At 44.2% G+C, this 25,825-nt stretch overlaps 1 protein-coding gene across 3 annotated transcripts in view; it reads left to right on the forward strand.

Moving 5' to 3' along the window:
* PATJ (PATJ crumbs cell polarity complex component) overlaps positions 1-25,825 on the forward strand; it is a 143,796-nt gene that overhangs the window by 100,372 nt on the left and 17,599 nt on the right. For all 3 annotated transcript variants that reach the window (XM_063166236.1, XM_063166238.1, XM_063166237.1), the window contains exons 29-36: positions 1,393-1,465; positions 3,740-3,832; positions 7,824-7,895; positions 8,226-8,343; positions 8,955-9,088; positions 20,966-21,049; positions 23,592-23,785; positions 25,485-25,632. In XM_063166236.1, coding sequence (XP_063022306.1) covers positions 1,393-1,465; positions 3,740-3,832; positions 7,824-7,895; positions 8,226-8,343; positions 8,955-9,088; positions 20,966-21,049; positions 23,592-23,785; positions 25,485-25,632 — 916 coding nt within the window. The remainder of the gene's footprint in view (positions 1-1,392; positions 1,466-3,739; positions 3,833-7,823; positions 7,896-8,225; positions 8,344-8,954; positions 9,089-20,965; positions 21,050-23,591; positions 23,786-25,484; positions 25,633-25,825) is intronic.

Here is a 25,825-nt window from a genome sequence, read left to right on the forward strand (position 1 = left end):
CCCCAACCCTTGCCTGCAGGATTTATCATTTCAGATGCCTGTGACTCCCATTTGCTGCCGTGCTCAGAGCTGTTGATTCACAGAGTTTTTTCTCAGGGATCAGAACATGCTAGCTCCGTGTCTTTTAACCCTTCAGGGGGGAAATGAGACTTTTTTTTCTTTCAGGCACTTCCATAAAATGTGTTTAAAACACATAATAGTCTAATAGTTTATTGCAGAATTAAAGAGGAAAAGATTCTGCTCGTGTCACAGTAACATGGAGTGTAGTACAGAGAAAATCAAACCTGGAAGAGCCAAGAGAAGTCACTTCCCTTCATCTAAGAGCTGTACCTGTGGAGCAGCAGCATCAGAGATTCCTCTTGCAAAAAGGCTGGAGAAGGGACTTTGTGAAAAGGCACCAAGTGAGAGGACAGGGGGGAATGGCTGTAACCTGCCTGGGGTAGATTTTGGTTGAATTTTGGGAAGAAATTCCTCCCTGTGAGGGTGAGCAGGCCCTGGCACAGGTGCCCAGAGCAGCTGTGGCTGCCCCTGGATCCCTGGCAGTGCCCAAGGTCAGGCTGGAGCCCCCTAGGACAGTGGAAGGTGTCCCTGCCTTGTTAGGGGTGGCACTGGATGAGTTTTAAAGTCCCTTCCCACCCAAACCACCCAAATTCTGTGATTCTGTGATGATTTGCCTTAAATGATATCACTGAAGTCATCTGTTACCTGGCTTCGTTTTACAGAGGCAAAAAAACACAGAGCTAATTCCAGAAAACAAATCAGTTTAGATGGCAGTTGAGGAAAAACATCAGCAAGGCAGAATGCTGTTAAATACAAAAAACAAATTAATCAGATGTCAACTTCAGAGGCGTTTTAAAGAGAGAGAAAAAGATGCCATACATCATAAGCATTTTGGAAAAACAATTCCCTTTATATGTAGGGACAATCAATGTTCATCTCCTCTTCTCCCTGCATTTTATAAAATCTTTTCCAAGTTTTTACATTGAAAAGACTGCAGTAAAAATGAACAAAGAAAGAAAAAGCAATCTGTTACATTAAACAGGTATTTCAGTAACATGAATGTGAAACTATAAACAAGCAGTTTACAGATGTAGAGACCATTAAAAGGGGCTAACTAAGTGTGAGCTCGTCTGTGGGTGTGTGGGGACTATAAAATCCAACTGCATCCTCTGATAATCCACACAAAATTGGATTTCCAAAGGACAGGATGTCAGTGTGTCCCAGATGAGGGATGGGATCTGCTGGGGGGCAAGGAACCAAAGCAAAAATTATAAAAAACAGTCGTCATGGTGTTGAGGGTGTTTTTTTAATGGGCAGAACCAACTCCAAGGAGAAGCTTGCCCACCCTGGTTTGGTGTGTAACGTGGTGTTTTGTTTTGTTTTGTTGTGCAGAAGTGAAGATGCAGTCAACCAGATGGCTGTCACTCCCTTCCCACTGCCTTCAGGCTCCCACTCTGCCATTGAGGTAAGGTTTGTGGGCTGTTGTTTTTAATTAGAGACTGCTAAATTGGATAGATTAATCATAATTAGCAGCTCCTGATAAGTTTGAGCACCTTGTGTAATTAAACCCGGGGTCGTAAAATGCGTTGGGTAGAGACTTGGCCTAATAGGCTTATTTTGCCCTGTCTCTTTTTTATTGATCTGGTTGTTCCTGACAGACCTGCATGGCTTTAACAGCAGCTCTTAAACAGGGCACTGCTGTACAGGAGGAAGAGGAGGCTCCAAACTAAAACCTTGCCAAATTTAAACCTTGTCCTGCTCCTCTTTCAGCTGGTTGTGCTGAGGCAGTTCTGCCTGGAGTAATCCTAAATGCAAAAGCAGTCTCAGTGTGGTGATGTTGCCAGTGTTTTCTGTGATTTTTGCTGCTCCCTCAGCCCCAGTGCAGACTGATTGCTCCCCTGTGCACCAGGAATCCCTGCAGTCACCACACTCGTTATCATTTTGACATCTCAATGCGGTGTAACTAAATTTTCTAGATAAACTACGCGGTTAGCCTCGCTGCTGCTTTTTAATTCTATTTCTATCTGAGCTAATAAAGCAAAAGATGTTTTGTAATTCAATTGGGGTTTGGTCCTGCCTCAATAAATCCATGTGCATTGAACTCCTGGTATTTCCAGGAGCGTGGCTGGGATCCCTCAGCAGGGGCCACGGGAGGTAAGGCTGGATGCATCCATCTCCTGTTTGCCCTCTTGCTGCTGTTTTCCACATTCTCTTACCTCTGCTGGCTGCTCCTTGCAGGCCTGGTGCTGCACAGAGCAAGAACTGCTCGTGTTTTGTTTGGATCTCAGCCATTTTTGGACAGGGCCTTGGCTTTTCCTTCTCTCCCCCACACCAGCAGCACATCCCAGGTGCAGCTGGTACTTTATAAATTGCTCAACAATTCACAGAGTTCATCTTATCTTTAATACCTGCATTTGTTCCCAGCTTTGTGGGAACAAATACTTGTGCCTTCAGGAGGAAGCACAAAGCTTTGTTTAGGCACATTCTGGTCAACTGGCTGTAATTAGACTCTACCCAAGTGTGTCTCTGTTTGCCTTTAGAGGTAGATGCTTGTGGGTTGAGTTTCATGCATTAATGGCAAGTTCTGACTATTTACATTATGTTTGTTTTATAAGTAAATACGGGTTTTTATTTCTAGCTGGTATCTTTTTATTATATAAAATCAACACAACCAAATATGGTGATGTTATACAGAAGTTTACATTGCTTTCTTTGGCAGCTCTTCCTCTCTTTAAATAAAGAAAAAATAGCCTTATATCTTGAAATGATATCTTCAAATATCTTTGAAATACCACATAAATATTTAACATTGTGTCTTACATGCACCCTACATGTAACTTGTCAGATCACATTAAACATCCTGGCTGTGGAATGGAATATCAGGGTGCCATAGTTACCATGGATTTCTGTGTTAGTTTTCTTCAGCTCATCTCTTTATCTTATCTCTTTATCTGCAGCTTATCTCTTTGTTATATGAGAAGTGATAAACAGTAAATACACCTTAAATCAGGGTCTTGTGTTGTGCTGTGATACTGTGGGCAAGCCACCAGAAACAGAGTCTGTTAAATATTAATTGCTGTAAAGTATGTTTTTAGAAGTTTCAACCACCAGAAAGCCACAGAATGAGGGATTTTTTTGCAGCAGTGAACAGAGGTGCTTTGTCCTCTCCAGTGGTGGCCGAGACATTTGAGTTCACGTTTACTCAAATGAAAAATTCCTAATGAAAATTCAGAAATAGTTTTGTTTCTGGGCCTGAAGAGTCCAGGGGAGGCCACAGGGCTGGAGCCAGGCTGGGAGAGCTAGGGGTGCTCACCTGGAGAAGGATCCAGGGGTGGCACTGGATGGGCTTTAATCATTCCATGGTTTTCCCAAGCTGCTCAGGCTGCGTGATGGAAACTGGGACTCCTTTAACGTGCTGAGCATGGGGCAGAGGTGTAGAGAAAAGCCCTCCATACCAAGCCCACAGCTTTCACAGCTGGCAGGGATTACTCTGGCCTTCAGAGCTGCCCCTAAGGGCAGTTTTGGGAATATCTTGTGGTGGTGGGACCAAGGTCTGCCTTCCCAGACTTACATCCCTCATTCGCCCACTGGGAGGCTTTAATTGTGGATCTTTCCACCTTGCCATGCTGCCCCTTATCTAAAACATAAAACAGAAAAGGGTAAAACTGTCTGATTTTTCTGTTTAGCTGTTTTGGGGCCCAGAGCTCTGTTTAAAAGCTGTTGTCAATCCTTTCTCCAGGACCACAGTGGCACCGAACCTGCAGGTGGTGAGGAAGACCCAAGTTTGGAAGTTGTCATGAAAAGCTTGGCTGATGAGGAATCCAGCAAAGCTGTGAGTGACTTGAGGCAATATTTAATGTTGATTAGAGTTCAGAATGTGGGGGATCACTGGGCTTGATTGGTTCTCTCTGCCTTTTTATTGGAGTGTTGCAGCACTTTTGTCAAATAATCTCCAGTACATGTAAAATCAGAATCAAACTCAGCTTTATGTACCCAGCCTGTTTTCATGAGCTGAGCACTCAGTAAAACTTGTTAAAATACCAAGATAAGAGTTTCCACATAGCAATTGGGCCCTCTCTTGGCTTCTTGTTGAGTGAGGGGATTGTGTTTCCACTCCTGCCATCCATGTGTGACAAACTTTAAAAAAAGCCTGGTCTGTAAATCATATTCTCATTTATATTTATAGCTTCATAAATTCTAAGGCCAAGATGTCTATTATCATAATCTAGTCTTGCCTCCTGAATAGCACAGCTATGGAGTTGCTCTCAGTGATTTGTGCATTAAGGCCATAACTTGTGCTTTAATGTGGTTCTGTCAGTGTGCACTGTAATAAATACTGAACTTCTCATTGGCACAGATGGAGATTTTTGTTGTTTGATAGGTCAGGATCATGCATTATCAGGAATCTGAAAGTCCTTCAGGGTGCAGCTCTGATTTCTTCTTTTTGGACACTGTGTTAGAAATTTAAAATGGAAAACATTAAACATGACTAAGCTGGGGGTGCCTCAGAATTTGCTGAGAGAGTTTTTTGCTGCCTGCTCCCGTCTCAAGGAGTGCAGAACTTGCTGTGTGTCCCCAGCTAAGGAAACCTGACATTTCTGGGTATTTTTCCTCTTAGATGTCTTCTTCCTGCTCCATCATGTCTCTTGCAAGGAGTGTCTTGGGATTTGCAGATATAAATTGAGTATACATAATGCTCTGCAGCTAGTAAGCGTTTAATTAATGAGTCTGCAAATTCCAAGAGTTAGGAAGTGTTATGTGCTATTCAAGCATCAGAATTAATCAGCCATGGATTGATTTATGTCCCTAATGGATCACTAAAAGGTTGAGTTATTGCTGTTTGGGAGCCCAGTGCAGATTCCCCTGATGGGTTGGAATAGAAAGAAATCAGATTTTTCCCTGGATGTATTTGCAGGTATCACTCACCTGGTTTTATTGCAGCTCTTGCTCAACTTGGCAGGAAATTTTAGAGGGACTGCAAGGTAATAGGAGAAATTGCTCAAAGACTGAACCAGATAAAAACACACAAAATATGTTACACAAAAGTGAACTTTTGGTGTAGGCCATGGTGCTGCGCAGCTCTTTGAGTGGTGTTAGAGGAGGGGTGAATTTAAAGGGAGAAAGAAATGGCAGCAGTCCAAGGTAGGTGTGGAGGGAAGATGCCTCTGGAACCACAGGAAACCCAGAATATGTTGGCAGCAAGAAAGAAGGGAACTGTGGAGCCAGGTAAAAAGAAAGAAAAAAGAGTTGTTCCAAACAGAGCAATGGCAGAGAGGTAAGAGAAGGCAAAGGCCTGCACTTAGAAGAGTGTTGTAATTCCTGTAGACCCAGCTGCTCATCCCACAATGCCTTCAGTTGGGCCAGCCCTTGGTTTAGGGGAATAAATGGATTAAAAAATAATGGCAAAAGCCGGTTTCATAATTTCAGAGCGTTCTTTCATTCAGGATTTTAAAACAGCAAGGGGAATATTTCTGAGTGGGTCTGAGTTTTGGGAGCATGCTGATGGTTCTGGCCCAAAGGGTTTTTCTTAACTGGCTTTAAGACTTTGACTCTGCAGTGCAGCACAACAGAAATTGATGTTTTTGGGAAGGGAGATTTGTCTTGCACTCTTCTAGTGAAGCAAAAGAAAACAGTGCCTTGTTTTTCACATCATGGTGCTGCTACCAGAGCCTCAGTGCTCCTTCACCATTGTTACTGAATTTCTCAGGAACATGTCAGGAGAAATCAGGAATGTGAAAGTCAACAAGTAAGATCAAGTTTGCTGAGTAAATAAAAAGTATGTGCTTATCAGCAGAGATCTCCCACAAGTATGTACAGCTCAAAGCATGGGCAGGATGTCTCACCAAGTGACAGCTGTAATAAAAGGAAAGTTAAAAAATTCACATCGTTCTCTGTTCATCTGTTGCTGATAAATTTGTCAGTCTCTCACAACATACTCTTTGTTGTCACTTCATCACTTCAAAAGCTATAAGGTTCTATAATGGACATCATTGTGGGCTTGGATGATAAGAAGGGGGAAGGAAAACAACTTTGTTTCTGAACTGGAGCCAGTGGAAGTGTGAGGCACAGTCTGTGTGTTTGTTAGCTGGGGTTTAGGTGGCCTCCTGGAAGATTCTGGGTTGAAGAAATCTGATTTTCTATAAGGTGTGCTTGGAAAAGAATTGATGGAGAGGGCTTTGAGATGCTCTTGGAAGATTTAATCTGACAAAGTGAAAATGGTTTGTGAGAATGGATTCATTTGCCTTTAAAGGTTTGAACTTGGGACAATAATCTGAATCACAACAAACAGAAAACAAATCCTTGAAACCCTGGCAAAGAGGAGGGGCTGTGTGAAAGGGCTTTTGGATGGAGCTGAGGGGTTGAATTTGATTAAACCAGTTGGGCTGCAGGCTTTTGACAAATGCTGAGTGTATTTGGTGCTCATTTTGCTCAGGTTCCTCTAGCACAGTTAAAAGATCAGGGAGATGTGAAGGTGGTGCCTGGTGCTTGCTTGTGGTGCAAGATGAAGCCTCAGATTTTAGTCACATATCACAATGAAAAAGGGAAGTATGAAGTAATTTTTCATTGCTCATTAAAACAATCTCTCAGAAAATGACAGAGCAGTCTCCCATTCCTCCCCTGACACCTCTGATAATACAATGAGATCACCCCTTTATCTTTTTTTCCTGTTATCCTTTTGGATAATAGTTGCAGTTGCAGAGTTACAGCAAGCTTGGAGAAAAAATCAAGGGGGGAAAGAAAAGATCCTGTGGGGGTTGGAATCTTTTAGCATAATAAAACTCCAGCAAACAAGGCCAGCACTTCCAAGATGAAACTATTCTGTTTACTTTTTTTAATGTAGAAATTGTCATCTTAATTAGAAATTCTTTCTGAGATGCAGAGTAACTTTTGAATATCTGAAAAAGGTTTGAGGTAATATTTGGAAGTTGGCACTTAGTTTTTCTGCAAGCTAGGCTGTGGATCAGGGGGTTTTAATATGGGATAAGAAAAATAACTATTACTTGGATCAAAGTGAGTAGCTAAGAAGGGATGGCACTTTACCTGTCTGGAAACAGTTGTAAAAGTAGGATATAAAAATATGTTTTCATGTATTGCAAAGGTAGAGAAATAAATTAGGCTACAAGTGGAGCCAGTGATTGAAGTACCATTGCTGGAGATCTTTGTAGTGGGGCTGGAGGGTGCATTTGAAGCAGTTGCTTTATTTAGGAGAGCCAAAAAATGAGGAGGAGGAGAAAGCAGATGACTGCTGTGGGCACTGAGGGGTCCCTGCACACAGCCTGGGAATTGCTGTCCCAGCCATTCCAGAGCATCTGTGATCATCCCTGCTGTGCCCTGCATGCCCTCAGAGCTCAGGGCTGGGATTGTAATAACTGCTGATATTTTAATAACTCCTGATACTCCCTGGGCTCACAGCAGCTTTGCCTCATTTAGGGTTTGGGCTTCGGCTTTGCTTGGTGGTACAAATGGATTTACATGGAGAAATCCTAAAATCCCTGACTGGTTTGGGTTGGGAGAGACTTTAAATCCCACCCAGTGCCACCCCTGCCATGGCAGGGACACTTCCATTGTCCCAGGGTGTCCAACCTGGCCTTGGACACTGCCAGGGATGGGGCAGCCACAGCAAATCTGGGAATTCCAGCCCAGCCAGGAATGCCTTCCCAATATCCCATTCAACCCCACCCTCTGGAAGCCATTCCCTGTGTCCTGTCCCTCCAAAACATCACTGCACTTCCCTAGAACCATCATTCTGAGTTTTGGAGGGTATTTTATTGAAGCTAATGAGACATTTTCAATACATCTTGTTGTCTTTTTTGACTTTTTAGGATGTGAAGAGTAAAGCTGAGACACCGGTGGTGGCAGATGAGCAGGAGGCAGAGGAGCAGCTCCCAGAAAATGTATGTGTGTCCAGGAAAATGTGCGTTCAGGAAAATGTGTGTCCAGGAAAATGTCTGTGTCTTTGTGTTAACCAGCAAGGGAGGGTTCTGAGGGCTTGGTTTGGTTAAAGACTGAGTGATTCTTGGGGGGAAGGGATTAACTGGGAATACATTAAAATAATTTCATTGATGGAAATGTAAAAAAATGACTGGCTCCTCTTTAAATGTGTGAGAATTGCTTGTTGTCCTCCTGTTGATTTGGAGGATTTAATGATCAACAGCTGATGACAGTGCCCTCACCACACCATGGGGACTGATGACTGATCTCTCCTGCTTCTGCTTTGCCTTTAGGTCCTCAGCCAGGTCAAGCAGCCCAAACCTTCCACGGCAGCCCCAGGGAGCTGCCAGGAGTCACCCCTGGAGCCAGCACCTCCTCACCTCCCTCCAGAGCCAGAAGCCACCAGCCGTGGTAGGAACCAGACATTTTGCCATAATATGGTGTAGTTTTACTACCCTGACCCAAAATGGGTGTTTTCATTTTGTCTTCCACATAACTTCTGCTGAAGTTTTGTTTCTTTGAACATCCCATGACCTGTTCTCAGTCATTTTATAACGTGTTTATATTTTTCTCTCCTGTCACAATTTTTGAGAGGAGGTGGAGATCACAATTTTTGGAGGTGTCTTCACTTGTTTTTCTTGACTTTTACATACAAAGATGATCTTGTTTTTGATTGAAATAGTGGAATAGACAGTTTGGGACATGCTGTTCGTTCCATGGTGCTGCAATATGGCTTTACCTCTCCTGAAAGGAATACCCCTTTCCATCATAATCAGAATTGCAGAGATGAAAACTGAATTAGGTGTCCTCACTGGCTTTTACTGGCAGCATTTATTCCCAGAACTGAAGTCACTCTGGTTTAGAGACTTCAGAAGTGACTCAGAGTGGCCCTTTAGTTCAGTTTTATGAAGGTGAAGAGCAAAACAAAAAGCTAAATCAGCTGTTGTGGCACCATTCCTTTGGTGGTTCTCATTTTCTTGCTGCGCTGTGTGACTGATTCCTTGCCCTTGTGATGTTCCCAGGTGTCTTCCCAGCTGCTCTGCCTGTGGATCCAGCCACCTGTGCCATAGTGCCAGGGCAGGAGATGACCATAGAGATCTCCAAGGGGCGCTCAGGGCTGGGGCTCAGCATCGTCGGGGGCAAGGACACTCCCCTGGTGAGTTTCTGTTATAAAATCATGTTTGATGCTGACAGAAAGAGAGAAAACGTGGAAAATAGCAATGCCCTCAATAGGTAATTGCTCTGATAAATTGTTGAGGACAGGGAGGACGAGCCAGCTGTAAGCTCCAGTAAAAACTTGGTGATTTTGCCTTGTGTCGCATCAGGCGATGCTCCTGTTTAAATTGTTGGTGTTTCAGTAGCTTTGCTGCTGTGGTCAGAGGCTGCAAATGTGTTTTCTTTTGTGAATCAGGAGTTGGAATGGCTGAAATTAATGTTGCAGAGGTGGAGCTGTCTCAGCAAGGATAACAGCTCTGTCCTGAGAGCAGGAATGCTCAGTAGCTCTTTAAACAAACTGTGATTTATCTGCCTGCCAGCAAAAGCCCTTGCAGAACAGGGGTAAACCAAAGGTAATCTTTTATTGCTTTCTCTGCCTTTTGGCTTAATCTGCCTCCTGGATATGCTGGTTTCTGGAAAAAAAAATATCTTCAGATGAATTAAAATATATTAGTTTGAGCATGAGCTCAGCAAATTGGTGATGCTAAAGCCCATAAACCCCTCCCTGCCTCTGCTCTGGCTCTCTCCTCTCCACTTCCCATCTGAGAGACTTTGCTGCAGTGTAAGAGAAGCAAGATTGGGTTTTTAAATGTCAAATTCAGGTATTTCAGTAAAGAAGTCTCTGTTGCAGAGGTGTCTGTGCTGGGGTCTCCTAAATTCCCTGACACTGAGACTCTTCAGGCTGTGGAACTGCTCTGGTACATGCAGGTTTTACCCAAAATATCACAGTGGTGCATCATTAAGCATCAAAGTGTCAGCAGGTACAGACAGTTGCAATGTAGCAGTCTTCTTCTGGGGGAAAAAAATAAAAATAAAAAAAAATATTTGAAAGGAAAGTCAGAAGAAAATAATGTAAAAAAAATTAAAAAAAGGAAGTCAAAAGGAAAAAGAAACTTTTCTATTGCAGAGTGTGGGCTGGAACTTTTACAGCATTAAAGCTGAAATTGGAAAAAGTTCAGGTTTTGGTCCCAGTCTCCAGTTGTGTAGAGCTGGGATGAATTCCTTTGTTTCCCATGCAGATGGAGCTGGGTTAGTGTTCACTCTTTCCAGCCTTGCACAGCTTTGTCCCCAGTCCCCCTTTTTTTGTCAAGCTCCTCAGTGTTGAGTAAATTCAAATAAGTTGCTCGGTGTTAAGTCATCTCCCTGCTTTTTCATTTAACTGGAATTTGGAAATAATACATGGCAGTCTGTCAGGTCCAATATGGTGTGTGTCTTTAATGAGGTTTTAATACAAATAAATGAAAATTGTAAATAACTGCTGTACAGAGCAGATGAGAAAAATGCAAAGGGTTTTAGTCTTTCAATTGAGTAAATGGTTTTGGTTAAGTATTATGCTTTCATTAGTTTATTCATTAAAGTGTCCTCCTAGGAGTTGATTTTAAAAGTCTGTGCACTGGAGTGCAGTAACAAACCATGGAGGGAGGGAGGCCCAACTCCCCACTTTTCAGATCCTCAACTTACCCAAAATGAGTCCCTGTTTCTTCTCATAATTCTGGATCTGCTCATTGAAAGGCAAGGAATGGTGTTTCATAGGAAACAAGGTGATTTGGGAAACCACAGCCTAACCTGGTCCTTTGCCATGTGCACAGACCCTCTCTGGGATTCTCCATCACTTCTTCCTGCTCCAAACCAGCCCCTTCTCCTCCAGGGGATGTGGGATCCCAGAATCCTGGGAGAGTTTGGGTTGGAAACCTTAAAGATCCTCCACTTGCATCCCCCTCCCATTTTTCTGTCTTCTGATCTTCTCCAAATTACTTTGATGCCTTCCTTTTTTTTATTCTTTTTTTTTTCCCTCTTTTTTTTTTTTTTTTAATATTTTTAGTTGCCCTGGAGTCAGAAAACCTTCTGTAAAGAGTTGAAACCAAGTTCACGTGACATAACGAGCAGTAAAAGCAAATACTGCTCAGGGCTGTTGGAAGGTTCCTGTGTCTCTGAGTTTCAGTGTTACAGAACAGCTCCGTGGGGCTGAGTGATGTGATGGATGTGTCTCGCTCTCTGTCATTTGGGTTCAGCTCAGTTGCACACAGGGACATCTTTTGTGTTTGAGAAAAGGCGAGATCAAAGGAGTGCATCACTCCTGGGGGTCTCGTGTGGCAGAAATTCCGTGTCCAGGATTCACTGTTTGGTGCAGTACAGAGGAATTAGCATGACCTGGTCATTGGCTTCAGCAGAAGTGCCCACAAACCCCTGAAGGACATGAACCGCAGCTCCTGGGATCTAAAAAAGAATTTAACAGCATGAGAAAAGCCAGGGATGCTGCTCAGAACATGTAAAGTCTGAAATGGACGTGGCAAAGCCTGTAAGGGCCTCACCCGTGTTGCACTAAAATGTTCTTGATCTAAAAATGCAGAGCTGAGGGTACTCAACAGCAGCTCACAAGGGATGGGAAAGCTCTCTCAGAATATTTTATATCTTCCTGGAGCACAAGATGTGCAGGCCCAGCTTTTGGAATAATAAATCTGGCAGCCAGGGGCAGGCTGCTTGGAAATGAAATATGGAGTGCAACTTTTAAGTCATAACCTCAGGAATCTCATCAGGAATCACCAAGTAGAGACTTGAAAAATACAGCCTGTGAGCAGGGAGGTTAATTTGTCCAGGAGGTTGGAAAGTGATGTCTTAACCCCTGTGAAAGGTTTTTTGGTGAGGAGATGTCCATCCCCTGAAGCTGCAAACCCTCCCAGTGATGTATTATGAACCAGGGCTCTGCTGGAGGGATGTGCTTGCAGCAAAGCCGTGGCCAAGGAAAGTTTGTCCTTGGGAGTTGTCTTCATGCTGTTGATCTTCTCTGGAGCAGCTCTATTTCATTTCCCTCTAAGTGCTGATGTTTTATAAAGTGTTTTTTTTCTCTTCACTCACTTTCATTTCACCTTCCCACGTACCCCTGAGAGAACACAACACATGGCCTCTGCTTTAAAGCAATTAAAGTGCAGAGTGGAGCTGGCTGGAGCACAGGCCTTTCAGTTTGTGATTTTTATTCTTTTTTTTTTTTTTTTGGTTGTAGTCCAATCAAACTTGTAAAAGTAACCTCAGAGTGGGAATTTAAAACAAGGGGGAGGAAAAAAAAAAAAGAAATGTTTTCAGAAACATCCCCAGAATGAGGTTTGAGGCTCCCCAGGAGATTTTCATCCTAAATCCTCAGAGAACAGGGCATCAGGGGATTGTTTTAAATTGTGCTCATGCAGGTGGGATGAGGGCTGTGTCCAGAGAGGCTCTGGGTGTTGGGCAGGGTTAGATCAGCCTGGCCTTGTGGAAGGTGTCCCATGGCAGGAGATGGGCTCTGAGGTCCCTCCCAACCCAAACCAGCCCACATTCTCTGAAATCATCACCCCAGAGTGGGTGAGTGCTGCCCACTTAACAACTTGCAATGATTTTCTGTCATCTAGAAGTGAATTTTCAGGGATCTGACTCCTGGCAGCCCATGGAAGAGGCACTGCTCTGACACAAACATTTCCTGTGCAGGGTGGGGGCCCTGCTCTGCTGCCAGCTGAATAATTCAGTGATGGTCGAGTTGATTGCTGGTGGTTATTGACTCTGCCCGGGCGATGGAGACGCTCAGACATGCCAGAGGGCATGCAGCAGTTTCCAGGCTGGTTTGGGGATGTTCCTCCAGGCAGGGCTGGAGAACCTGGCAGGGAGGAGGGCTCAGGGGCTCAGCTGGGGCTGGAAATCACTCCAGCTAATTGCTGAAGAGGTATAAAAGGAGATTGCAGGGTCTGTAACTTAGGGCTCTCTGGAGGTGGAGATGGTCATTATCTCAGCCTTACATACAGAAAGGAAGAAAAATGTACTTTGTGCTGTGTGGTGTTGGTTGTAAACAACATCAAACCTCTTATGCAGGATTTTTTATACTGGCTTGTCTGCTTTGAACGTGGTAAATTTTCTTTTTGTACTTTTGCTTTCAGCTGACTTTAATAAAAAGCATTCTTAAGGCAATTAAGAAACTTTAAGGTACTCCATCTGTAAAATAAAGTGATCCACGAAGCTGGAACATTAAAAACACCAGAATATTCCTGTGCTCAGCTAACAGGAGCTGGTGAGAGCTGGGGAGCAAAAAGGTTCCCTGATCACCTGGGTGAGCCCAGAGGCTTTTCTGTGAGCTTCCTGAGGGTGGGCTGCAGTTTGACAGAAGAATATTTAGATTCATTCTGTCAGTCCAGGTGAGTCATCCCTTGAATAAACCCCATCTGTTCAGGAAGGGCAAGGGAATAATCAGGAAAACTGTGACTTGGAGCTGCAGCTGTTCAAGCCCCGGTGTTTGCCCCTGGAGCTGAGAGGGATAATTACCCTGTGAGGGCTAATTACCCTGTGAGGGCTCCGTGCTGCCAAAAGCAGGCTGCTCCTGCTCCAAAGCCAAGCCTAGAGCTCAGCTTTGTGCTCAGCTTTGTGGGGCCCTACCTGAGCACGAGGGCTCTGGGGCTGCTGCGTGTCACTGAGCTGCTCCTCCCTCGGCTGAGCTTTCCTCCCACCCTCCCCACCTCAGTTATGTTTAAATCCAGGCAGAAATATCTTCATCAGCTATAGCCAGACAGCTCTGAGTGATTGCTCGGTGCAGCGAGCACTGAGAGCGTTGTGCTGAAATGTGCTCACCTTGTAACTACAAATGAGAAGGGGGATATTGCCCTCTGGGGAGGCCCTGGCAATATGAGGGCTGTAAGATGCTGCCGCTGTTCAATCCCCCACACAGTGCATGGAAGAGTGGGATGGGAAAGGGGAATGGCAGCCCTGGGTGTTTAATCGTGGTTTGGATATCACAGAGGGAGAGGCAGAAATGCAACCTCTCCTAAACCCCGCACTCCTGAGCCAGAAGGGAATTTTTTAATGGCAGGGTGGTAAATGCAGTTAGCCTGAGGTTGTGAGGGGTGGCTCTGACTCCTGCCTGGGTGATGCTGAGGTGGAGCTGGTGGATCCATCATCGTTCCAGGAGGACGCTGGCTCACAGGGGCATGACAAACCCAAGCTGCTCTGTACATGAGCTGTCACAAAAGGGAATCAGGGCACTAAGTTCTGCAAATCGTGTCTTTGATGGCTCTTTGGCAAGGGTTTAGCTGATGGTAGGGCTTGCTTGAGTAGCAGGGCCTTGCTTGGAGGAGCTGCTGCCTTCCAGGAATGGAAATCAAGCATAAAATCGAGGCTGACAATATCCAAAAGCAGCAGGACCTGTCAGGATGGGCTTCAGGAGGATCCTGGCTGCTGCTGGTGAAACCCCTGGCTCTTGGCTTCCTGGACCTCATGCATTCTTTATAACCTGTGCTGTGCTCTGTACACTGCAAACTCTCCTTTTTTTTTTCTTTTTGGTAACTTAATAAAATAATGAGAGTGAGAGAGTTAAGGTTTTAATATGTCATTCTGTGCTTTATTATTCCCTCTAAAATGAGCATGTATACTTTTTGAAAAACTTTGGTTTGCTTTGGCATGTGATTCACAGGAACATAGCTCTTTCTATCATTCTGACTTAAGTCATATATTTTTACACTAAACATCTTATTACCTTAGTTTTATTATTTCAGAATCAAAGGAGAGCTTGCAAATGTCTATGACTGCAGAGAGAAGGAATGTTAATGAATAGTGCCATTGAATTTTCAGGTTTTAGCTTTTCTGATCTTAGAGAATATAACTGTAAGCAAAAATATTATGCAAGCTGAATAAAATTTAAATAAATAAGGACCAGATGTAACTATAGGGGCCTATAAAATGTAATACAAATACTATCCACTTCCTTAAAATAAATCTGTATTTTAGTATGAAAAATTATATTCATATTGATATTGTGGATTAATCTTTTTTATGAAAGTTGGCAAGTGAACACCACCTCTTGCAGGGGCTTGTTCTCAAATGGGAAACAGACCCTTTGCTGTGACCTTGAGCAGGGCAGGCTCTGGGTCTCGTGCAACGTGGAGCATTTCTGCATTAACACAGTAATAGGTTTTTACATTCTGCAGCCTGTTTTACTGCAGCACTGCTTGCCTGAGGATTTGGGGTGCCTGCTAATGGTTTGTGCTGGCCAGCAGTGGCAAAACCCTGCGGTGCCAGGAGGAGGAGTTTGCATGAGATAAACCCCTCTGAGGAGATGTCAGGTGCTTTGCTTGGGCCTGACCTTCACCCTCCCTTGCTGGAAAGTTATCTTATGGAGATTCCATTTGGAGCTGCAAATGGAAGATCAGAGATCATAACACTGCTGTTGTCATTTCCTCTGCCTGCAAGTAACCAGCAGCTGAGTTTATTTTAACTACTGAGAGGCTGCTGCATGGGGTTAATTCTCCAGTGGAACTCACTGTGCAACCAGTTAATTTCTGCTTTTATCTGGGAACCAGGCTGTAAAAAAATGAAATTTTTACAATTTGACTACTCTGGACAAAGTATTGAAGAAGTTGAAAAGGAAATAACCAACAGTATTGTGCTTGCCCTGGAAAAGAGATAAATCCCTGATCCTGCACTCAGCAAAACCCCTTGCAGTGTTATTACCCTCAATAATGCTAATTTAGTGTAACATTTGTAGCTATGTAGGAAATCAGTTGGAAATGTATTAGCTTGGGGAAACACAACTTGTCAACTAAATCAGAAAAACATCTTTTCCAGAGCGTGGTTTTATCTGTAGTTTACATTCTGTCTTCCTCAGGAGAAGTGCAGAAATCTCCATTCCCTGCACCAAGTGTGTGGTTATGGTTGGTGTAGGGTTCATTCTGTGCTGGTTGTTGCAGTCCTCAGTGGGGAATGGTTCACCTCCCTTTTCCAGGTGCCTTTGGTGCTGCCCAGGTCCTGGCTGGAGCTCGGGGACTGAAACACCTCCACAAAGACAAGCCCAAAGTTCAGCTCAGTTCAAGCACTAGGACTTGGTGTGTTCAGGGCTCTGCAGGAAATGTCTTTACCACAATCTGGACCTTCTTCCTTGTCAAATCCAGCCAGCACCGGGAATATGGAGATCTGTCTGCTCCACTTCTTTTAAAATCTCCCCTTTTGCACCCTGATCCATCTTTATCACATAGTGCAACTTCATCGAAATACCCTTGGCACTTAATATTTGTGCCTCCTGTATGTCTGTGTCCTGTTCCTCCCTCACCCTCCATGCTGGGCATTCCCAGTAACATCCTGGGGGCTGATTTTCAGTGGCTTTCCAGTTGAAAGCTGCTTCTTGTCCTGCTCAAGAGCAGCTGCACAGTAGGAAAGCAACACAGGACAGGCTGGTGTGACAGTGTTCACAGGGGTTCTTGGATGAGGGAGGAGACGACGATCTGACTCCATGTTTCAGAAGGCTGATTTATTATTTTATTATATATATTTATTATATATATTACATTAAAACTATACTAAAAAAATAGAAGAAAAGGTTTTCATCAGAAGGCTGGCTAAGAATAGAAAGGAATGATAACAAAAGCTTCTGTCTGGGACAGAGAGTCCGAGCCAGCTGACTGTGCTTGGCCATCAATTAGAAGCAACCACAGAGACCAGTCACAGATGCACCTGTTGCATTCCACAGCAACAGATAACCATTGTTTACATTTTGTTCCTGAGGCCTCTCAGCTTCTCAGGAGGAAAAATCCTAAGGAAAGGATTTTTTTATAAAAGTTGTCTGCGACAGACTGGCTCAGGAGCTGCAAACTTGCAGGAAACATGTGAGCAGCCCAAGCCTAAAGCCAGCAGCTTGTGAGGCTTTCTCACCATGGTTTATGCTCCTGCAGGCTTTTAAGGATCACTTGGTCAGTGATTTTCCTGAACAGGATGCTGACTTCACCACCTTCCTCCCAAAGGCTCAGCCAGGGCAGCGCTCCATGGTCCTTGCCTGGGGTCTCTGCCATACCAGTTCTTGACATTTAAGATACAAAGATTAAGCTGTCAATCTGGCTGAATTTAATGCTCAGAGTTAACATGTCTGTCTGTGCCCTTTGCTGAGGGCTGAGTGTGATATTCTTCCCCTCACGGGTCTCTGCATCGTTACAAATCAGGCAGAAAAACATCCTCGGCCTGGGGGAGGAGTTGAGATCCATGTCCCTGGGAGCTCAGGGTTCTTCCTCTCCTCAGATGAAGGGCAGTGCAGTGCAGACCATGCTGTGCACGTGGTACCAGCTTTATTTTCCAGAGGTGGGTGCTAATTTCTGTCAGGCCCCTTGCCCTCGCTGTTTGTTGTTCACTCTGCACCAGCTTCGCTCTTGGAGGTGTTGACCAAAAGGCTCCATGAGCTTCTCCTGCTTCTCTGCCTTCACTTCCACAGCCAAACCCTCATTTTATGCCTCCTGTGCCTTCTCTTTGCCCCACAGCTGTGCAGTCCTCAGTCACAGCAATGCTCTGCTGGTGAGGGCTGTGCCTGTCCCACAGCTCCAGCCTGAACCCTACTGAATCCCTTCTCTTTGGTGACCACTCCTGCTTCTTGCCAGGTTTGGGGCACATCATATCCCAACCAGCTGTACTTTTGCAATATTTGGGAAATATTTGCAATATCTCTGGCTTGCAGGTGATGTTTGTGGCCATGCAGTGCTCTGTCAGTGCATTCAGTCCATTTCCTTGGGCTGCAGGCCCTTCAGCACCAACATTTTCGAGCCCAGGATGGTCATTTCAGCAGAACAGGGAAATTCCCTTCACATCTGTGGTTTTTTCAGTGTTTTCATGGTTGGGCAGTCTCAGTTTACACCTGCCAGGGTGGACTTTGTTTAGCATGGAGAAGCACAGTTTGCATGGCCCAGCTCATATTCCGCATCCTTCCATCCCAGACAAGAGCTGCTCAGCTCTGCATTAATTCCCCATTTGTGTAATGCTCCCAGACTGTGCTCTGTCAAAATATACAAAGATTAAAGCCCCAGTTTGTTGAATGGATTTGTAAACTTTATGAAGTATGTGCTTTCAGCAGCTGGGTATCTTTTTTTAAACAAGTGTGTTCTTGATACGGGAGTGTTTTTATTTCCCCTCCTGCACGAAGGGTTTTTGTGACTCTGCCAAGCTCCACCATGGAGAGCCATAATCTGTATGAAACTGGTGGTGAAAGGAGGTGGGGACGGATGGGGAAATCTGTCCAGAGCCACCATGAATTCACAGCCTCTAGATGAACATTGACGCCACTTTCTCTCCATCCCTCTTGACTGATTGATTTTGAGCTTTGATATCAAGCACACATTTAATTTGAACAGGAGCTGCAGATGTCCAGAAACCAAAAGCCATCCTTTAAACAAATGTATTGTTTCAGTCATAAGAGATTCTGTTTTTTTTCTGAGGGACTGAGAGGGGTGTTCCAGCTTCAATCCATGCCTGTTGATAGAGTCATTGCAGCTTGGTTAGATGGCTGGAGTATGACATTCATCACTGCATAAACTCCTTTAAAATATTGATAATGATTTAAAACATTCACTAGCATCAGTAGTTTGGTTTTAGTGATTTGTCATGGATGATCAAAACTAACAGAGTCTTATCCAGATCCCACTAGATCCAGTGGAAAAAAAATTACTTCTGGGTTAAGTGCTTTGAGCTGATCCCAGGAGTATCAGAGGAAAGAGATGTTTGCCATGCTTCATAAGCTCAGGAAAACTAAAACTGACATTTATGCCTATGGACTATTCAGAAATCTTTACTGTGCATCATGGACACGTTGCTGTGTTCTGTTTTTAATCGATTTGATAAGCCTGGTTCAGCTACACTACTTTAAAAAAAACCCTGCTTAAGAAAAACAGTGTTTTGGCAGATCAACGAGATGTTTCCTTCTGCAGGGTAGGCACAGAGCGAGCAGGAATGTACCTTTTCATGCCATGTGTATTTTTACTCCTGGCTCTGGCTTCTCACACATGCAGGAACCACAGTGTAGCACTGAAGTGTTGCCTTTTCAAATAGATGATGCAGATTATCCAAGCTGATAACACTTGGTGGTTCCTGGGTCTGAGCCTTCGGTATGTGCAGTTTTACATTTAATAAAGCAGTGCTGGGAAAAGCTGCTAACTCCAGGTTGGTGGATGTTTTAAAAGCAACCACAGATGGAAAACAAACTTAAAAAAATGTGATTGAAGGGTTCTTGCTCAGAGGTTAGGAAACATGAGATTAAATCCAGTCTGAAAAGGTTTAATTTGACCATCCTGTGTACATGCCCAGTGTGGTATTCAGTGGTCACACTGCCAGTTTTCTGCCAAACCTCCTGGCCATCCACTGCCTTGGTGTGAATGATGTGCCTTCACAAGCTGGTCAATATTTTGTGTTCTCTCATTGGCCACTTCTCCCAGAATAAAGTCTCTTGCACTGCTTTGGAGTAACACCATCATTTGTAAAACAAAGGTGAAAAATACCTGAAACCCAAACCAACCAACCAAAACCCCACAACGGGGAGAGGATGGACATGCCTGTGTTGCTCTATTCTGTTAGTATTTATTGCTTCAGTTACTGCAAAAAAAAAACCCTGCAGTTACCAGGGGTGTGCGTATATATCTGTATTTTATTTTATTTTTTAATGAAACCACTCTTTTGATTTTCTTAATTACTTGCTGCACAGCTCACAGTGTTTCCCCTTCATTTGTGCAGATTAAAATCTCCTTCTCCCCCATCTGGAACTCTTGTATCAGCTGTAACCCATTTGTGTTTGCAATCCCCCAGGCTTTCTTCAGGGACTGGTGTCCATGGATCAGAGGGAACCTGTGGCAGTGGTGCTGTGCTCCAGCAAGTCCCCATCATTAAATGAGCTGTAGTGGGAATAAAGGGGAATTGTGCTCTCAGTGTCGTGATCTGAGCGTTACCTGAAGGGCTTTGGAGTTTTGTTCTGGTTTTTGTCTCTGTGCTGGGAAAGGATCATGGAGCAAGGGGAGAATTGGTGATGAGAGATGTACCCAGGAGCGTTCTCCAGACTTGGAGAGCTCCAAACTTTTCCCACCCTGGCAGCAATTCCCTGCCCCTGCTCCATCCCACAGTGGGATTCCCATACTCCAGTTTTCCTTGGGAGCTCTGTGGGAAAGCTCCTCTTTGGCTTGCTCCTGTTGGGATATTTGAGCTTGGGTTATCCAGGACCTACATGTGGAATTAAACCTCACCAGGTGTTTGCCCAGAGCCAGCTCTGAGTCTGAGGGTTTGCTGGTGCTGCTGAGAGGGGAGCAGGTTTGGCACACAAACAGGAGCATCCCATCCTGCAAGCTGAAGCTCTGTAACAGGATGCTCACCTATATATATTTTTTTAAACAAAAAGAAAAAAAAAAAAAAGAAACAAACAAACCAGAACAATGCAAAGGGAAAGCACCAGCAAGAGAACAGTGTGTTCTTTGTAATGCTTTTTCTTTGGGGACATCTATTGCTGGCAGTAAGATTAAATCACTGAAACCTTCCCTGAAGCTACATCTGCCACTGCCTACATTTTCCAACCTCAGTAATAAACTAACATTTGCCATTGTTCCTTTCTTCTGGATTTCATTTCTTACAGATTTAACCAGTGCTATTTACCACAAGGCATTCAGCTCTTGCTTAAAGCCGAGGTCTATGCCAAGTCCCTAAAAATATTCATAGCTCCAAAGAATCTGGTTTTAAATAATATCATTAAAAGTAGACTATATTAATACTACAGTTCACACTGAGTTCATGTGCTGCTGGTGCCAATGCATAAAAATGATGGAAGAAGCTCTAGACAAGACTGCCCTGAAGTGGGGAACAAAATCCTTTGTACCTTTATACCAGTTTGTGATTACAGGAGTCGCTTTCTTATCCCAAAACACTGAAAATTTGAAAAACCTGTGTTACAGTCTTGCTTCTCCTGGCTTGGAGTGCTGTGTTTTCGCCTGTGGAGCTGGTGGGGAGTGTGGGGTGGGTCATGGTGGCCAGTTTGGGGCTGATGGGGAGCAGGGTTCATGCCTCTGCCTTCTTCCCACAGGATGCCATAGTGATCCATGAAGTTTATGAAGAAGGGGCAGCAGCCCGAGATGGCAGACTCTGGGCTGGTGATCAGATTCTGGAGGTAAATGACATTCTCTGTGTCTGTGTTTGGTTGTGGAGACTTGTTTTCAGTTCAACAGAGCTCCCTTGTAGGTTGAAGAGGATCCATTCTCAAGGCTTCCCTTCTGTCACCAAGAACGTCCTGAAAAATTCATATTTCCTTATATATTCATATAAACTGAAGGTACAAATTGAGAATACATTAAATTTAATTGAGCAAGGCAGTTCTTGAATTACATAGTTCAGCTGTCATGTCCAATAGCTTGGTATTATTCATCTCTTTAATCTTTCATTCGGAGCCCTGCTCTTCCAGCACCACTCCTGTATCTCTGCTCTGCCTGAAATCCAAATATTGAGCTGGGATAACGTGGGGTGAGCAGGAGAAGGTGGCTGGAGCATCCCTGCCAGTATCCCTGTCAGCATCACCCCACAGACTCTGAGAAACATTGGAGAGTCTCCTTTCTTTGCTTGGCACTCGAAAAAAGAGTCAGAGCTTTTCATTTTTCAGTCTTAAGGTTGTTTATTGTATTTTATTTATCAAATTCTTTCTCTTGTCTTGCTGAGGTCTGCTCAGCAAGACAGTTAGAGGCACTCTGCTTGCTTTTGGGTGGTGTTATCTTTTTATACTAAAAACTACGTGTACAATATTTACAATTACTTTTTAATACTTGTCATTTATGTTGGGCAGTGAGCTTCTATTCTAAACCAATCTAAAAGTGCCACCATCACAGCAGAAGATGGAGGCCAAGAAGAAGGAGAAAGGCTGGCCACACTTAGATTCTTCAATCTTGCTTTTTGAACCTTCATTCTAAAAACTTTAAAAATCTATTTTTTCACCCTGTGATAAATTCACTGACATTCTACTTAAACTTTCATAGCTTGTAATTCTTTATAAAAGGTTGGCAATTGTTTTTTCTAAGGGCTAAATCAAAGGCACAGGGGTCTTGGCTTCTGTGCTGAGGTCTTTGAGCCCCCTGGGCTGGGGCTTGAGTTTTCTGTGAGCATCCCTCCCTGCATCCCTGTGAGCATCCCTGCATCACTCCCAGCTCCCCCAGGACACACTCCATTCAGCTTGGGAATGGCTGCTGGGATTAAATGCGGTGCTTTTCCCCCAGACAAGCAGGGAAAATGTGGAGGGAAAGGGTTAAGAGAGAAATGTTGGTCTGCAAATGAAACCTGCGTCAGGCAGGGGTTCAGAGCAGCTGCTTTGCAGCTCTGCTGTCAGCTCAGGACAAATTCCCAGCATGGCCATTAAGGCCTCGGTGTGTAGGGTTAGGAAAATAGCAAGGGGTACTTGGGGAGCTGTCTTTACAGCTCTTGCACTGCAAATATTTTTGTTAGCGTGGAGGCCCAGTGTTGTTTTGGTTTTATAAATAACGGGGTATTAACAGAGCACAGTAATTAGGGGGTAAGAATGGAGCAGGTTAATTAATTCTTCTCTGGCCAAACAGGAAAGTGCTAATGTTTGTGAGCCATAATATTGTTATTATTACAGCTTTTAAAAGCTGTATTAATCAAAAAGATGGCTGAATTAGTTTCAGATTAGGGTGATAAAGCTCACGTTGATGCCTGTGTCGAGGAAAGAATATCAATGCACTTATAAATAAATGTGTGCAAAGTTGGTACAAAAGAATATAGGGAATAAAGATTGGCCTTAATTATCTTAATGTAAAATTAGATATGATTGTAGTTTTGCATATCTAGAAATTCTGAGAAATTTTTTCATAGCCTTAAAACTCATGGAAGTAGATTTACATTTGTGGTTATTCTGTTGAACTTCATGCTGCTTCCTAAAGAGACTTCAGAAATGTCTAAGTATTGATACGTTTTGGTATGAAGAAATAAAAGATGATTTAGTTGACAAAATATTGGCAAACACCTTAAAGGGCACTTGTGGATCAGGCTTGGCAAAATCAGATTAAGTTTCTCCTTGCAATAGGGTTTTTTTAATGGAACATTTAAGCAGAACTTCTTGTTCTGTCTGACATTACTAAAATGCTGAAACCTCCTCAAGTTTTGGTAAGAGAAGTGTAGCTGGCTGCTCCAGCAGCGGTCTGGTGTGCCATCTATTGGGAAAAAAGGAAAATCACCACTGAATACGTCCTGCCTGGGATTCTCTGTGGCCATTTATTTGCTGGGATTCTCTGGGGCCATTTATTTGCTGGTGCTTCTGATTCCCTGTTTTGATCTTGATGATATTACCGAGCTGGGGGAGAAGGGATCTGAGTACTGAGATGCACAGGGAGCTCAAAGGTCTCACTTTGTGTAGCTGGAGAAAGAAGCATTGCTTGAGGTTCCAAAGGCTTGAGGTTAAAAATAAGGGAAGAACACCCAAAACTTCCAATCCCAAATGTTCTGATTGTTGGGACTTACTGCAGGCAGAGGCACAAAGCTCCGAGCTCACACTCCACAGGAAACCCAGGATCTCCCTCTGGGAATGGGAGCTCTCAATTAGAGCACCAAGGGGTGTCAGATTGACAAATGTGGGCTGTCACCCGGGGGCAGGGTGTGATGAAAGGATCGTTTATCCGTGTCATGGGGAAAGCAAACGCTGCTGGTTGCAGGTGAACGGGATCGATCTGCGCAGCGCCAGCCACGAGGAGGCCATCACTGCCCTCCGGCAGACGCCCCAGAAGGTGCAGCTGGTGGTGTACAGGAACGAGGCACACTACAAGGATGAGGAAAACCTGGAGATTTTCTCTGTGGATATCCAAAAGAAAACGGGCAGAGGGCTGGGGCTCAGCATAGCTGGGAAACGGTAAGAGTGTCTCTGGTCTGACAGCGCTCCCAGTGGGGAATATTTGGGATCTTGATGTGTGAAAAAACTGCAGACATTATGGAATGTGAAATAAAGGGGAAAAACTCCAATTTTATATGTAAATGTCTCCCAGGATGGGATGGGGCCGTGGTTCTGGCTGCTGTGTCAGAACAGAGCTGAGACTGGAGGCTGTGGCTGCCCAGGGATGCTCCGGGCACAGAGAGGGGATCCCATGCAGAACTGGGGGCTCACTCTCCTATGCCATCAGGGTAGCTGTGTCTCAGGGCTTTGCAGGCCCTAACCATGACTTTTCTGGTTTCTAAACTGGGGGATAAACCTACCCTACCTCCTTGCAGAAGGATTTGTGAGTTAGATTGAGCTCATGCTCATTTCAAAGAGACCAAGCCCAATGGAGGGTGGGAGGCTGAGTTAGACCCAAGCCCTGAGCAGCTCAGGGGGCTGTGCCACACTGCAGAGAACAGTTTGCAGAACAGAACCTGAGATAGAGAAACCACTGAGACTGGAAAAGCCCTCCAAGGTCATCCAGCCCAACCTCTGACCGATGTCACCCACGCAGAGCTCTGGGTGCCACCTCCAGTGCTTCCCTGGACACCTGCAGGGATGGGGACTCCAAACCTTCCTGCCAATGCCTGACCACCCTTTGCATGAAGAAATTCCTCCTGATGTCCAGCCCAAACCTCCCCTGAGGCCGTTTCCTCTTGTCCTGTCCTGGTTCCACCCTTGTGTCAGGGAATTATGGAGAGGAATACAGTGGGAAGCAACAGCAGCCTAATAAAATGTGGCTTTTTCCTGATACATCTCTAAACCACTGCTATTAGATCACTCAAACCAGAGCACTGATAGTTTTAATCTTCCTTTGCTAAAAGAGATTTATGGCATGACACTTGTTCAGCGTTGGAGTTGCCATCCTGCATTGCCAAAAATAATTTACTTCTGCAATTACAAAGCACCGTGTCATTATCCTGACTGCCCGTGGTCAGCAGAGTTTCTGCAGCAGTTTTTGGGTGGCAGTGTTTAACCCAGGTGTTGTGAGCAGATTGTGGGGTGGGTAATTAATTTAGATTATGTAAATTACCCTGCAGATGGTAATCACAGTCTCCAGCCCTCCTCCCTTTGCTTCTGAGCTGAACTTCCTGTGCTGCTCCTGAATTCTTCATGGTGGGGATCCCCTCCTTAGAAAGAGCCCAGTTGCTGAAATTTGTTAAATGGTGCCCAGGTATAATTCAGGGTGGGAAATGTTGTGTGCTTCAGGTGAAAGATGAAAAAATGCCAGATCTGGCACCAGCTCACACCACAGAATCATTCAGGGTGGAAAAGCCCACCAAGATCACTGAGTCCAGCCTTTAACCTAACCCTGCCAGCTCCACCACTAACCCATCAGGAGATAGTTTAACTCCATTATAGACCAATCCTATTCATATAAATGGTGTTTTCCATAAATCTTTCTGTATCCTACAGTCAGAAGTAGCAGTTCAAGGGGAAAGACAGCATTAAATATTAGCAAAACATGCTGCGGTTTTAAAAGTCATCGATTTTTTACACAGCTGAATGGGGTGTAAAACTGGTTCTTCCTCTGCTCACAGGTTTCTTTTAATGTCTCTTAAATGCAAGTAATCTAAATTGGTCTCCCAAAGAATATTGGATTGTGTAATTAGCCATATGCTTCTTGCATTGTTAGAAATGGAAGTGGAGTGTTTATCTCTGACATTGTTAAAGGAGGAGCTGCAGACCTAGATGGAAGATTAATTCAAGGAGATCAGATTTTGTCTGTAAATGGGGAGGATATGAGAAATGCCTCACAAGAGACTGTTGCCACTACACTTAAGGTGAGTACAGAATACATTTTGAGATATTGAATTGCAGTTACTGACACTGTGCAAGGTAATTATCCTGAAGTGCTATTTACCATACACAGGACAGCTCCAGCTGATTACTGAGACAGGAATTTCATTGCAAATAACTGGGAGGTTCATTTAAAGTCACTTCTCTGTGTGTTTCTAGGAATTGGATGATATGAAG

This window comes from Melospiza melodia, chromosome 11, assembly GCF_035770615.1.
Source record: "Melospiza melodia melodia isolate bMelMel2 chromosome 11, bMelMel2.pri, whole genome shotgun sequence".
NCBI classification, from domain to species: domain Eukaryota; kingdom Metazoa; phylum Chordata; class Aves; order Passeriformes; family Passerellidae; genus Melospiza; species Melospiza melodia.